The sequence below is a fragment of the Panthera onca genome, chromosome X (assembly GCF_046562875.1).
Source record: "Panthera onca isolate mPanOnc1 chromosome X, mPanOnc1 haplotype 2, whole genome shotgun sequence".
In the NCBI taxonomy this organism is placed as follows: domain Eukaryota; kingdom Metazoa; phylum Chordata; class Mammalia; order Carnivora; family Felidae; genus Panthera; species Panthera onca.
Window position 1 is genome coordinate 60,368,419 of NC_138357.1, and position 15,076 is coordinate 60,383,494.

Consider the following 15,076-nt stretch of genomic DNA (forward strand, 5'->3'; position numbering starts at 1 on the left):
AACTTGGCCTTATTTGGAAACAGGGTCTCTGTAGATGTAATCAAGTTTAGATGAGGTCATACTGGATTAGGGTGGACCCTAATTACAATGACCGGTGTTCTTATGAGAAGAAGGAGATTTGGACACAGACACACACAGGGAGAGTGTGCCATGTGAGCTATGATGGAAGCAATGACTGGGGTGATGGATCTACAATCCAAGGAATGTCAATGATTGCTAGAAACTGCCAGAAGCTAGAAGAGAGTCATCGGACAGATTCTTCCTCAGAGCCTTGGCAAGGAGACCATATTGCTGACATTTTTATTTTGGACTTTTAGCTCACAGAAATTTGAGAAAATAAACTTCTAATGTTTTAAGCCAGCTGATCTGTGGTAATTTGCTTAAGCAGCCCTAGGAAACTAATATACCTTAAGTTATATTTAGATATGAGCAAGAAGAGAGTATCTACTATAATAGGAGAAAAGTCAGGGAAAAAAAAAGGTTGTAAAATACATATAGATTAGTATATTTAGTTGTGACTATGGTGAAAATTTATCCTATTTATCTCTATTATGTGAGAGTGGAGTGGAAAAATATATTATAAATTTAACAGAAAAAATGTAAGAAATAGTCATCTTAAAGGAGAGACTTGAACAGATGAGAGAAGTTTAATACCATTGCCAGGTAACATTAATGGCCCACTTGCAGTATGATATTATAAATTAAGTTGAAGCCAATTATCATGGTTACATGATTTTCCTCAACTACATTCAGCTTGCAAAAAGGTACCACTGAGAAGTGATGGGGGAGTTGGATATATCTATAACTAGGGTTTTGTCTAAGAGACATCAAAATGAAAATGGATAAAGGGAATTGAATATTTATGCATGAAATTATTTGTTTTGGTTCACTATGAGCCTATAGGAACCTAAGATAGGTAAGAATCTATAATGAGTAAGAACATAAGTAAAGCCATTGGGAAAGGATTAATGAGCAGTAGTTCAAAGTTGGTAAAATCAATAGTAGGTCTTATAGGGGTAGGTGAATTGTTGGAGTGTGCGTATTAGAGGTGCCTGAAGTAGTGTTTGGAGAATAATTGAAATTGAGATTTTGGAGGGATATGAATAGAAATGAGCAACTGAAATAAGATGGAAGGCAAGATACTTTGAGAAAATGAAGTAAAAAAAATGAGATATTAGGATATGGGAATGATTATCTATGTATCAAAATCACCAGGGATTAAATAAAGAGGGAATGGCAGTGGACCAGACAGAGAACCATGGCAAAATAAAGGGAATGACCTGGGAGTTAGTCGATGAATACAACAAGGAAACATAGCAGGTGATATAAATCTGATGATATGAGATTCAAAGCTGGCTATTTTTAGGGAGTAGAGAAGTAGAATGAGTTGGAAATGCCATTGAGGAACCAAATGTACATCTATAGCATCTCTGGTTCCAGTGGCAGGAGGGGACATGGGAAGGAAAATATCCACTCAAGAGGGCCCCAAGAAAAACAATGTATTTGAGAAACAGCCGAGTTTCGGAGAGCAATAAAGTGGAGATATCATTCAGATATGAGGCAGAGGAGGGTATAGAGGATTTTGCTGATGACAGTGTGTTTCAGAGATAATGCCCAATGGTGACATAATCCAGAAGCCTTTGTGATGTAAGAGGAAAGATCATATGTAGGCAGGATAAAACTAGAGATACCTCTCCAAAATCACTAGGAGCTCAATTTTAATTTCTAGATCAAACCATTCTTTTCCTTTCTTTCACACTGTATTGAAATTTCTGATTTTAAAAGTAATACAAACTCATTGAAAAACATCCAAGCATCATAAAAATGTGTCATTTAAAAAGGGAAAATCTCTTTAAGTTTTTTAGAGTTTGAATTTCTGAGTCAAAGATTTTCTAAATGTTCTTTTTATAAATGAGGTTGTGCACTTTTTCATATGTTTACTGGTCATTCACATTTCTTTTTTTATAAAATATCTGTTCATAGCCTTCAACTATTTTTATGCCACCTTAATTGTACCTTTCTTATTGAGCTTTATGAGCTTTTTATATGATTGTATCTTAAGAAATTCCCATTTTTGTAGGTAAAAATGGTTGAATATTAACAATCTCATATGATTCAACATAATACACATCGCTATTAGCTGGTAGTTCCAAGTCAATATGGTCTATATTATCCTAATTTTTGTATTATTTCAGCAATATTCTTGTGGAGATGTAAACTTTTAAAATAAAGACCAACATTGAAAGATGTGGCCAACTAAAACCTGCAGAAATACTGTTAAATCCATGTTAATATTTCATCATCCACTTAATGACTCTTTTTAAAAGTCAACTCACTAAACTTTATTTTCTTGGAAATAATACTGTCTTCCTTTTTAGCAGAGCAAAAGGATGATCTAACTTTCTTTTTACAGAAAATTAAGTATACCAAAGTTGTATAATAAAGTCTTACTACATTATATCATGCTTTACATTTTAAGTACCTTCACACACATTAATTACTTCCTGTCTCAAAATAAGATGTGATTGTGAGTACACACATGCACACACACACAAAATGGTTAAGGCCATGCAACTGTTTTGTGACAAAGCCTGAAGTAGCTAAATCTTAAAGCAAAAAACCCAAGATATTGTTGAAAATTTCATACCTCTCTTTAAAGTATTAATCTATAAATAAAATTACAATGAAATAAACATTATTCACATTTAAAAATATATGTTGCTAAGTTGAGCATATTAGTCATTAAAAATACTAAAAAGTATTAGACAAAGTACTTACAATCTTGTAAGAGACATTTCCCCTGCCTATATGTTGCCAGGACTTTAGGATTGTAATTTCAAACTGGTAGTGTTGAGTGATGACATCATAAAGACACTGTGAATAACAGGAAGTTGAAGGGAAAAGACAGAATTAATTATATTTTATGGTGCATAGATGCCTCTGAAATCTATTGTAAAATTGTACCTGTGTTTACACATAATGTTTTACAGCTTGAACAGGAACAATCAGGTTTTCATTGATTAATTCTATTTTGTTGTTTGCTAAACATCTAATTGTTATTAGACTATTTTAACACCAGTTTTGAACATACATGTGTACACACAGACCTATATACACGTCTATATGTGCATATGAAGGAGCTATATGGATTAAAAGGAATATAAAAGAATATAAACATTCCTCTAAAGAACTACTTTAATCCTGTACATTTCCTTCACATTCAGACTTTCCCCCATAAAACTATCTATTATCTATCTATCTATCTATCTATCTATCTATCTATTATCTATCTATATTCACAGTGATATTTCTTCAAAATAACTTGAATATAGTTTCATCTTATGTGTGTAAGTTACACAAAGGTGAAATGTCTATTAAAATAGTACCAAGAACTCTGAAACACTTTTTTTCTCCCCAAATCTAAAAACAATTGTTGTTATGTACAAAGTTATATTAGAACCAGTTATCAAATGCTACTTGGCAGGAAATTTGCAAAATATGAACTTTACATTATATAAAGGAAAGTCATGTGGTAGGTAAGGATGCATACAGAAAAAAGATGTCTTTTATGTGATCTAGAAAACAAAAAGTGAGTATCTTTTTGGTCCCAGGAAGAGAAGCAGTTGATTAGTTATTTTCATTTTTGGCTACATTTTTGTCATTGAATTTTTATTTATTTTTGAAAGTGTATATTTCTTATGTAATACTAAGCTCATCTCATTTTTTTAGTTTGTTTATTAATTTTGAGAAAAACAGAAAGCACGAGTGAGTGGGGAAGGGGCAGAAAGAGACAGAGAGAGAGGGAGAGACAGAATACCAAGCAGGCTCTGTACTGTCAGCACAGACAATTTCACAACCATGAGATCATGACCTGCACCAAAATCAAGAGTTCAATGCTTAACCGACTGAACCACCCAGGCGCTCTTGACCTTATTTCATTTTTAGAAAATAAAAGCAAAATGTGATCCAAGCACCAAGTTAGTTTTCACTTGAGTAGTGTTACACAGTCTCAGAGCCCTTCCATTGGCCAAACTGAGCTTAAAAGACTATCAAAAAGTATTACCTTCTGAAGTAAAGTAATATAAAGCCATTCAATTTGTAAGTCAAAAATAGACCACAATCAGTAAAGTAATAAAAGGAACACTATGTGTAAAGAGCCTTGAAAAATGTTCCTACTCTCAGGCAGAGTAATTCTACTCCTAGGAATGCATCCTAAGTAACTATTTCAGCACAAAGATGTTAATTATAATTTTACATAAAATATTAAAATTTAGATACACTCTAAATGTCCAAGATTAGGGAATGGTTTTAGTAAATCCCTAGATTATAATTCCATGAGGGCAGGAATCATGTCTGTTTGGTTGTCAACGCCTAACATTTGTGTGAAAAAAAAAAAAGATATGTAGAACTGTACACAGAGTTTGATAGCTACCATGTAAAGTGGAAGTATTTATTGTAAAAAGAAATAAAGTTAAATATATGATAATGGTATAAGTGGAGTTATGGATAATTTTGTTTTCTGCATATGATGTTTTGTAGTTAAAATTCCTACAAAATATGTATATATTGATAAGCAAAAAATATAATACTAAAATATATGTAAAGCTTTCCAAGTGCAGATAGAAATAATATTTGGAACATTTATATTCTTGGATTATTTGGCCTGATAAGAAAATTAGTATTACTTTTGAAAGACTGTTGTGTAGATAAAACAATTAACAAAATAATTATTTTATTAATTTTTTTAATGTATATTTATTTTTGAGAGAGTCAGAGTGTGAGTGGGGGGGATATAGACAGGGGAGACACAGAATCTGAAACAGACTCCAGGCTCTGAGCTGTCAGCACAGAGTCCAATGTGGGGGCTCAAATTCATGAACCTGGAGATCATGACCTGAGCTGAAGTTGGAGGCTCAGCCGACTGAACCATCCAGGTACACCGCAAAATATCTTGACTAATACTACTTTATTTTCTTAACTTACCTGTTAATTCAAATAGTCAAATTGGTATAAATGCAGCTTCAATGAATACAAAATTTCTGTCAAAATTTCTAAGATTCAGTCAAGGAAAATTAAGTAATATCTATGAACATATAAAGCTGTAAAGGGCATATTTTAACTCATGTGAAGAGTATACTTAAAGTTTTTATTTTTAAAAATTTATACATACTATTGATTTGAAGGTTTAATCATAAGGAAGAAAATTGGAAGAAGAACCAGAGAACAGCCTTGTTTTGGGAAAGATCTAGGGCTCAGGAAGAGTACATGCCCTGTACAACCCCATCACCAAGGCAATACTGAAGCAGACAGAGGCTGGTTGTCTCCTCCTCTCTTTCTCTTTTGTCACACCTGTTTCCTCCCCCCCACCCCCCATTTCAAAACTTTCTCAGATTTTAAAAATGAGATACAAAGCAGGGAACAATGAAAGCATATGCACATCTACAACGAGATTTGGCTTGGGCCCTGGACTTCTCCAAGCATGACCTCGAGCTTTGAAGAAGAAAAACATAACATTTTATTTTCAGTCACCAATTTCAGTCTTTAACAATATTCACACACAGACTGGCAGGACATCACATCTTCAATTGAATCTGAAGTCCCCATACCACTTTCTCCCCTGCACTGGGCCTCCCTTCCACTCTATCTCATTTATTTTTTTCCATAGCACTTATTACATTCTACATAACTTACTTGTTTATTGTTTATCACCCACCACTAGAATATACAGACCATGGCTGCAGGGATTTTTGTTTGTTTTATTTACTGGTGTATCTCCAGTTCCTGGCAAATAGATGACACTAAACATTTTTATTGAATGAATACTATCTCAGGTGTTTTCTTTCACTAAGAAAGCATCATTAATGTCTGTAGCCACTGAAAAACTGAGATTTAAATGATCAATATACTGCTACCTACTAGTAATAGGACTAAATTGGCCATTAATTTTGACCTAAAATTTATGACTATGTTGCAGTTTCATTTTGTACTGATCCCCTGCTGGTTCTGGTGGTAAGGGTGGAAGTGTTTTGAAGGGATATGCTTGGGAGTAAAAACATATTAAATTAGAACTCAGGAAACCACTGTTAAGATTTCAGCTTTGTCACTAATCATAGGGCTTTGGATAAGCCAACTAAACTTTCCTTGGTGTCTCAATCTGTAATAGGGATGGAGTAGATAGCTAGTTAACCTAGAGTAACACAGACTGTTAAGGATCTAAGAGGGTAGTAACCAAGTGGTCCAGAGCCAAATTCCACATTTCACATAGGTTTCATTCTGTATTAATATATTTTATGTTAAACAATCTGAGTGCTTTTGCATGTAATATATTGATCCAGTAAGGTAACACCACTATTTCTTACTTATCAGGCATTTTAATTGGCAATGATATATAATGAAAATAATTGTGAATATGAAACTCTATGGAATTCAAGATTTAAGTTAAAAGCTAAAATCTGAAATTACCCCTTGCCCTATTCCCACCATTACTCAGGAAACTCCAGTAGACTAAAAAGAGCCTGATATCTCCATCTAGTTAGAATAATGGTTCTTAACTCTTAAACTCTAATCATTTATAAGGATGCTCTCAAACTTTGATCAAGAGATAATATAAATTATTGTTGCAAGTGAGGATGCACACTTCAAGTCTTGTCAAAAGGAACCTTGAAGTGAGTGAATCTTCTGATATTGAGGGGAATAAACCTTGCATCAAATTCAAAGGGGGCAAGTTGGGATATCAAAACTTGAGTCAACAATCTTATGTATCCTGGAACAAACAATGCAAGCCCCACATGAAAGTAAGGCTATTTCTGTTTTTGTTTTGTTTTGTTTTTGCTGTTGTTGTAGTTAATAATTTCATCTCCATGATTAGCAGAGTGCTGCTTCAAACTAGGCACTCAACAAATATTTGTTCAATGCATAAATATGTAAGAAAGGTATGATCAGGATAAAGTTGTACACAGGTAGATATAAAGGACTGACATGCAACAATTTAAATCGTACAAAAGTGGATGTTTTTATAGATCATTAGTGACATTTATTATTAGTAATTGGGTTGCAATTATTGTGGCTTAGTACAGCTTTAGTTAGAATCTTTTATTTGAAATGTGCTCAGAAATTTTCATTTTCAAATGTGTGCTATAAACACATGTACATGCATGATTGTGAATCACAGAATTAGAAGAACTTGTCTTACAAAATAGGAAATTGTCTGAAGCTTTTGAGAAAACTTTACTAAATATTTTATTTACATGTAAGACCCATAAAGACTAAATAGCGGCTATATTTTGAGAATATCCGTGACTGAGTTCATTAGATATTTGTTTTGATTGATCAAATGAATACATTTTTAAAAGGCAAATGAATTAGAGAGATAGAAAGACAACACCCTTGCACTGCCTTTTTTTAAATATAAAGATAAATACTACACGTGTAACTCCTATGCTTTCAGTAGGTGAACATGTGCATCCAATCTATTTCCCCAACCTCTTTCTATCATTTCCCTCATATTTCTGATACCCATGTCCACTGAAAGATATTGTGATAGAACCTATTGATTGCTTACCCAACATTTTTACCTTCCTCTGTATTTCTTACCTGTCATCACCATAGATGTTAGGGAGTCCATGTGCATGGTTTCCAAGACTTCCTTGTAGCTAGTACTGGTCCCCCAACCTAGATTGGGCCAATGATAAATAATAAAAATACTTCTAGGGAGTGTCTGGGATTTTCTATTATGATAAAAACCCTATTTTATTCCTGCTTCATATATTGTTTATATAATGGCATGATGCTTGAAAGTGCAGCAGCCATCTTGTGAACATGAGAGGACATATTGACAACACCAAAGATAACTCAGCAGAAAGAGTATAATAACATTTTTAATCCTTTAACTTAATTATATATAAAAAATCTTTCTGAAATTATGCTAGGGTGAGCCTGGGTGGCTCAGTTGGTTAAGCCTCCAATTATTAATTTTGGCTCAGGTCATGATCTCATGATTGAGCCCCATGTCATGAGATTGAGCCACATGTCAGCCTCAGTGTGGAGCCTGCTTGGGATTCTCTTTCCACCTCTCTCTCCCACTTGTGTGTGCTCTCTCAACATAAATAAACTTCAAAAATCTTGTTAAGAAAACAGTAATGTATTGATGGTTTAAGCTGCTATTAATGGAGTTTTCTCTTACATTTTTTCAGAAAGCGATAATAACTGATCCAACTTTCTGTGCCAGTTTATGACTTTTTCCAGTGTCTTTCCCCTCATCTAAAATGGTATTCTCCCTATCTGTTTCCATACCAATTTTCATCTAGCACCAGATCAACTATTATTTGCTCTGTGAAGACTTTATCATTCAGAGTTAATTGCTTCCTAGGCAGAGTTGGTCATTAATTCAAAAAGTAATTATTGAGAACCGACTTTATGACAGACATTTTACTAGAATAATGATGTAATTGTTTAAAAAATGACTCTCTGGAGTTTACAGTCCATTGCATATATAATTAGTTATATACCAACATCCATTTCCCTATTTTTTCCTTATAAGCAAAACCACAATTTTAATTTATTGTTCATACTTTCCTCATATAACTTAAATGAGGCAAACTTTATCTAGAGCTATAAGTATAAATTATTGTTGCCCTAAGCCATTGTTCAGTATTTTTTTTTTGCTAGTGATTGATTTAGGGGTAAACATATCATCCAGTTCTAGCCAATTATATCTGAGAGAAGGATTCTAGGAAAGGTTTTTTCACTCTTATGTAGTTGTCACTAGAAAAAAAACAGTCCATTTTCATCTCCTAGAAATACTCATATCTGGTTGCAGTGCTTGAAACCAATGCAACAACCATCTTGTAAATATGAAGAGACACAAAACAGGCAAAGCCAAACAACTAAGGTATTTAGATATAGAAATTAGGTTTTGATGACATTTGTGATATGCTGAATTAACCAACACTGAAAATTTCTCTAGTTCTAAACACTATGTAACTTAAATGCATTAGCTGTGTAAGTTTATTTGAGTTAGAGTTTTCTAATACTTGCAGGCAAAAACATCTCAAATAACAGTCTTACAGACAATGCAAGAACAAGGTTGTAAATGATGAACAAATTGGAGAAAAAGACCTTTGGTTTTATTAATTAAAAACTCTTGGTCTCAGAATAACTAGATTGCCCATTCAAGAGAACATAAATAGACCACAAAAATCATTCTTACTAAATATTTGTAGATCAAAGATCTTAGTACTTAGTGGTTGCCTCCATGGCATATATTTTTTGCCATAGCAATGGCAAGGTTGTTTCAATATAATCATCTATGTCCCTTTGTGATTGTCTGAAATATAGCTGTCCAATATTAGGGATACTGTTTTTTATCATGACATCAAAGATGACTAATTATGTGGAAAATATTTGTGGACCTTGGATTTATTTGTATTGAACTTTAACCTCTAAACTAGCTTTCTACAGATGTTGTATTCCATTTAATATTTTGTGAATAATGTATATATGTGTAAAGACTTATATCATGTTTTTATGTTTATGGATTTTCTATCCCCATTTTCTTTCTGTGCCTTTTAAACTCTTCTAGCCCTCTGGCAACTGGCATTAGCTTTATGCAAAATTTGTCATTTTCAAACATCTTAGTAATACCAATGTGACATTTTTATACCAAAATTTGACTGTTCAACCAAGTCACCATAGATTTAATTTATAAGGTTACATTCACTAAGACATATTCATAATATACCCATTATGTTGTGACAAGTGAGATATTTTTATGTTCAGCATTTCCATTTCTCTTGATAATTCAAAGGTCAAGGTCACTGTCTATATTTTAGCTTAATCTATTTAGTAATGAATACTGTCCAATATTTCTAGTTACTTTATTGTTTTTTTGGCCAATAATTTAAAAGCCCCCTAATATTTCCAAATTCATAAACCTTACACGTGTATTTGAGAACTTTGTTGGATAAAAGAGAACACTTGAAAGACACAATATTCAACATAGTAAAGCAGAGTAGGTCAAAACAATGATTAACAAGCAGGCTGTCTATAGAAAAAAAAACATAAGGAAAAATCCCTTTGACATTGGCCTTGGCAACATTTTTTTTCAGATATGTCACCAAAAACACAAGCAACAAAATGAGAAATAAACAAGTGAGATTACATCACTCTAAAAAGATTATGTGGAATGAAGAGGCAATCTATGAAATGAGAGAAAATATTTGCAAATCATAGATCAAATAATGGCTTAACATCCAAAATATGTAGGGAATTCATATAACTCAATAGTAAAATAATAACAATAATAATAATAAGTAAATAAAATGGGCGGAGGACCTGAATAGACATTTATCCAAATGGCCAACAGATATAAGAAAAGAGTCTCAACATCACTAATCATCACGGAAATGCAAATCAAAACCAGGGTGAGGTATTATCTAACAACTGTTAGAATGCCTATTATCAGAAAGACAAGAGATAACAAGTGATGGTGAGAATGTGGAGAAAAGGGAACCCTGTACAATGTTTGTGGGAATGTAAATTTGTATAGTCACTATAGAAAGCAGTATGCAGAGTTTAAAAAAAATTAAAGATATAACTACCATATAATCCAGCAATCTCACTTCTGACATTTATACAGAAAAAACGGAATCACTGTCTCAAAGGGATATTTGCACAGCCATTTTCACTGCAGCATTATTCGCAATAAACTAGACGTGAAAACAACCTAAGTGTTCATCGATGGTTAAATGGATAAATAAGAGGTGGTATATATAAATAATATATATATATATATATATATATACACACACACACACACACACACACACACACATACATACACACAATGGAATATTATACTATTATACAGCCATAAAAAGATAATCCTGTCAGTTGCAGCAACACTAATGGATCTTGGGGGCATTATTCTATGTGACCTGTCAGACAGAACAAGTAAAATACTGCATGACCTCACTTCTATGTGAAATTTTAAAAAGCCAAATTCATGTAAACAGAGAATAACAAAGTTGTTATTAGTCTATAAAGTCTATAAAGGGACCTTATACTTATACAATGTTATATGCCAATTATATCTCAAAAATATTTATATATACTTTATACATACATAAAGCTGGAAAAAATTAAAAATAGAAGAAAACAAATAGGCTGTCTGGTAGAAACTAAAATATATCTCTTAATTCTTTTATAAAAGTTAACAGAAAGTAGAGCATGCAACTCTTGTTCTCATGATCATGAGTTTGAGCCCCATGTTGGGTGTAGAGATTACTTAAATAAAAAAAATTAAATTAGAAATTATTTTTTAGATTTCAACCTTCAAGTCAATTAGAGATAAATATGAATCTTCCACATTTTTTCTCTCTGAAGTTGGACAGTTACATTCAAATAATTAAAGGCTGTATGAAGAGAGACATGTATCATATTTCCTGTTATCTTTTTTGTGCTAATACAAATTAGAATTTAAAATGTTTTTCAAGCAATGTGTCAATAATAAATCAGTGAATCTATTAATCATACACAAAATAATCACTGAGTGTATTCCAATGTGGGAAATATGGGAGAAATGTGTTCTTGGGAAGTGTTCTCATGGGATGTTTTGGTGAGTGTATAGGTGTTCATTTTAAAATAAATTTATGATGTGTTTATTTTTTCAACTGATGCACCATTTATAGAAAATTTTAAAAATATAGAACACTAGTAAGAGTTTGATAGGTAGAAACTGTAGTTTCAACTTGGTATAATGAGTACATGTTGCAGTTTCCACCCTTACATTAATCTATAAAAATTTTTAAAAGAATATTTTAAAAATTAATGAAGATATTACTATATTCAAATATAGGAATGATAAATCACAAGAGAAAAGAAAACAAAAGCAGATAAATTTAATCAGAGAGATAACCCAGAGAGAGGCTCAGAGCCTAGGATGCATGTGGGATCTAGTGGGAGAGTACTGGGTTTTTAAAAAGAATCAACACCAAGGGACCTTAATGTCTAGAGGTTCTTGACACTAATAACAGAAATAAACTGAGAGACAAATAATTGGGGATTAGTAGGAACAGAGCAGGAGAGAGCAATGAGGCTGGCTTATACTTGAGCATTCTTTCTCTAATTCTCTTATGATTCTGAAAGCTGTGATAAAGGCGTCTGTTTCCAGGAGGAAGAAGTGCTTGGAGATGATAAAGCCTGTAGATGAGTATGTCTATACTAAGAATGAATAAATAAATAAATATATATATATGTTTATATATATATATTTTCATATATATATGTTTATATATATATATTTTTTTCATATATATATATATATATATATATGTTTTCCCAGAAGATCAATTGTAGTGAAACTATCCAACTTGTAGTATGCTCCACTCATTTATCCTTCTCCTAAAAACTATCTCTCCTGTGCCCCCAAAGCAGGCTGTATAGTCAGATTTAGCTGATTGTCTTGGAGTAAATCTCAGTTACCAGGATGAGCTCACAATAACAAAATATAGGTCATTTGAGACATGTAAACACCACAAAAGTGAGACAATACAGATGTGTGAAACCAGAGCTAATGGAGAAGGCAGATCAGGACTTACATATAAGTATAATTATATAAATATAAGAACTGACATTCATGACACAAGAAAGAATAGCCACAAATTAAAATATATAAATAATTTTATAAATAAATATGAGTTTCAATATGTTGATATTCAATAGATGAATTGAATAGAACAGACACACAAGAACAGAGAATTAATAAACTGGACAATTTGGCTAAGCAATTCTCAATGCAGCACAAATGAATGGAAAGATGAAAGGTAGTTTTAAAAGGTTAAGTTAATAAACACATAGATTACAGAAGGGCCAGAATCCACCTAATGTAGTTCAAAAAGAGTAACACCTAATTTAATCTAATACAGAGAAACTTGCACCCACCAAAGATTGGACATTCTTTCAAATGCACATAGAACATTATTAAAAATAGAGCACAAGGAAATAGCAAAAAAAAATTAAGGAATAAAAATTATAAAGACCATGTTGCCTCACAAAAATGCAATAAAACTAGAAATAAAAAAAAATACCCTCAGTTATAGAAAATATATTTGGAAAACAAATGTATCTACTACTACAAATTAATTGATTAAAGAAAAGATAACATAATAAAAGTTATGAGATACTTACAATAAAATGACAAAATACTATACTGAATTGTGGGAATTCAGAAAGAAGGACAAATAATATGCATTTTAAGAGAATAATTGGCAGTATTCATAAATATTTTAAATATTGGATATAACAGAAGAATGAGTCAAATATAAGTAGGATCTAAGAGATGTTTTGAAAAACTAGTGGGACATTTATTTTAGTGAGGCTGGAAGGAGAAAATTTTCAAGATGGAAACTACATTTTGGCAGAAAACCTCGGAAGAGTTAATAGTTGATGGTATGTGCATTAATGACACCTCTGAGATGAAGAATGTATAAAGAAGAGCAAAAGATCAAAGACTGAAAGAACCTTTAGTAATCCCCGTATTTTGATGATGATAAGAGTAAAAGGCCATTAGGTCTAAAACAAAAATGTTTAGATAAGAAGAAAAACCCAATGCACCAAATGTCATTAAATTCAAAATATGAGAGAATTTCAAGGAGTGGGAAATAATTAACCGTGACTAATTCAGTAGAGAAGTTAGTAATAAATGGAATAGAGAAAAAACAGTTGGATTTAGCAAGATTTTCACATCCAACTTTCTTTTTTTATATGAAATTTATTATCAAATTGGTTTCCATACAACACCCAGTGCTCACCTCAACAGATGCCCTCCTCAATGCCCATCACCCACTTTCCCCTCCCTCCCAACCCCCATCAACCCTCAGTTTATTCTCAGTCTTTAAGAGTCTATTATGGTTTGGCTCCCTCCCTCTCTTTTTTTTTCCTTCCCCGCCCCCATGGTTTTCTGTTCAGTTTCTTAAGATCCACATATGGTAAACTTTCAAGAAAGCAATACGAGTAGAATAGTCATGGAAAAATGCCTGATAAATTAAATTATTTAAGAACAAAATGAATATATCATGTTCTAGAGATGTTTATCAGTAAATTTATTTATTGTAATCACTTCTTTTGATGATAGGCCCTATTGTAGAAGGTGAGGTGTTGGATAAGCAAGTTAAGTCAAGAATTATGGTTTATCCATTAATACTCCTTTCTGCTTTTTTCTATCTTGTTAATGCTTGTTAATGTTTTAAGATTTGATCACAAAAGGTATGTAAAGCTCATAAAACTTTAGGAGGATTTCATCTGTACGTATATAATAGTTACTGTTTTGGTTCACAAGGCAGATAATTATGTCATATCTGATTATAAGTCTGTAATTATAAGTTAGGCTTCATTGGTAGCCACATTAATTCTGCTGATTGAACATGAAATACTCCTTCAGTGGTAAAAAGCTAGTGTGGCTTCTAAAATGTTGTGTTCCTCTTGCTTCCAGAGACATGTCTAGTAAGAAATTGCTACAGGGTGCCTGGGTGTCTCAATCAGTTAAGTGGCCAACTCTTGATTTCAGCTCAGGTCATGATCTCATGATCTTGAGATCAAATCCTGCATTGGGCTCTTCAATGAGCATGAAGTACATTTATGATTCTCTCTCTCCCTCTCCCTCCGCCCCTCCCCAGCTTGTGCTCTCTCTCTCTCTCTCTCTCTCTCTCTCTGTCTCTCTCAAAGAAGAAGAAAGAGAAGAAGAAGAAGAAGAAGAAGAAGAAGAAGAAGAAGAAGAAGAAGAACAAGAACAAGAAGAAGAAGAAGAAGAAGGACAAGGAGGAGGAGAAGTTGCTATGGCTGAGGTCAAAGAGGTTGCTCCTTGGGTTCTCTTATAGGATTTTGATGGTTTTCTGTCTCATATTTAGATATTTCATCCATTTTGAATTAGTTTTTGTGTAAGGTGCAAGTGGTCCAGTTTCATTCTTCTGCATGTCATTGCCCAATTTTCCCCATGCTATTTGTTGAAGAGACTGTCTTTTTCTCATTGGATATTCTTTCCTGCTTTGTCAAAGATTAGATGACCATATAGCTGAGCATC

At 32.8% G+C, this 15,076-nt stretch overlaps 1 protein-coding gene across 5 annotated transcripts in view; it reads right to left on the reverse strand.

The window, feature by feature from the left end:
• CYLC1 (cylicin 1) overlaps positions 1 to 2,860 on the reverse strand; it is a 76,984-nt gene extending 74,124 nt beyond the window's left edge. For 2 of the 5 annotated variants that reach the window (XM_081792549.1, XM_081792548.1), the window contains exon 1: positions 2,779 to 2,860. Coding sequence is in view for 1 of the 5 variants with exons in the window: in XM_081792548.1 (XP_081648674.1) it covers positions 2,779 to 2,795 (17 nt within the window). In the remaining 4 variants the exon portion in view is untranslated. The remainder of the gene's footprint in view (positions 1 to 2,778) is intronic. The other 3 variants (XM_081792552.1, XM_081792551.1, XM_081792553.1) reach the window with 2 other exon arrangements.
• Between the last annotated feature and the right edge of the window lie 12,216 nt (positions 2,861 to 15,076).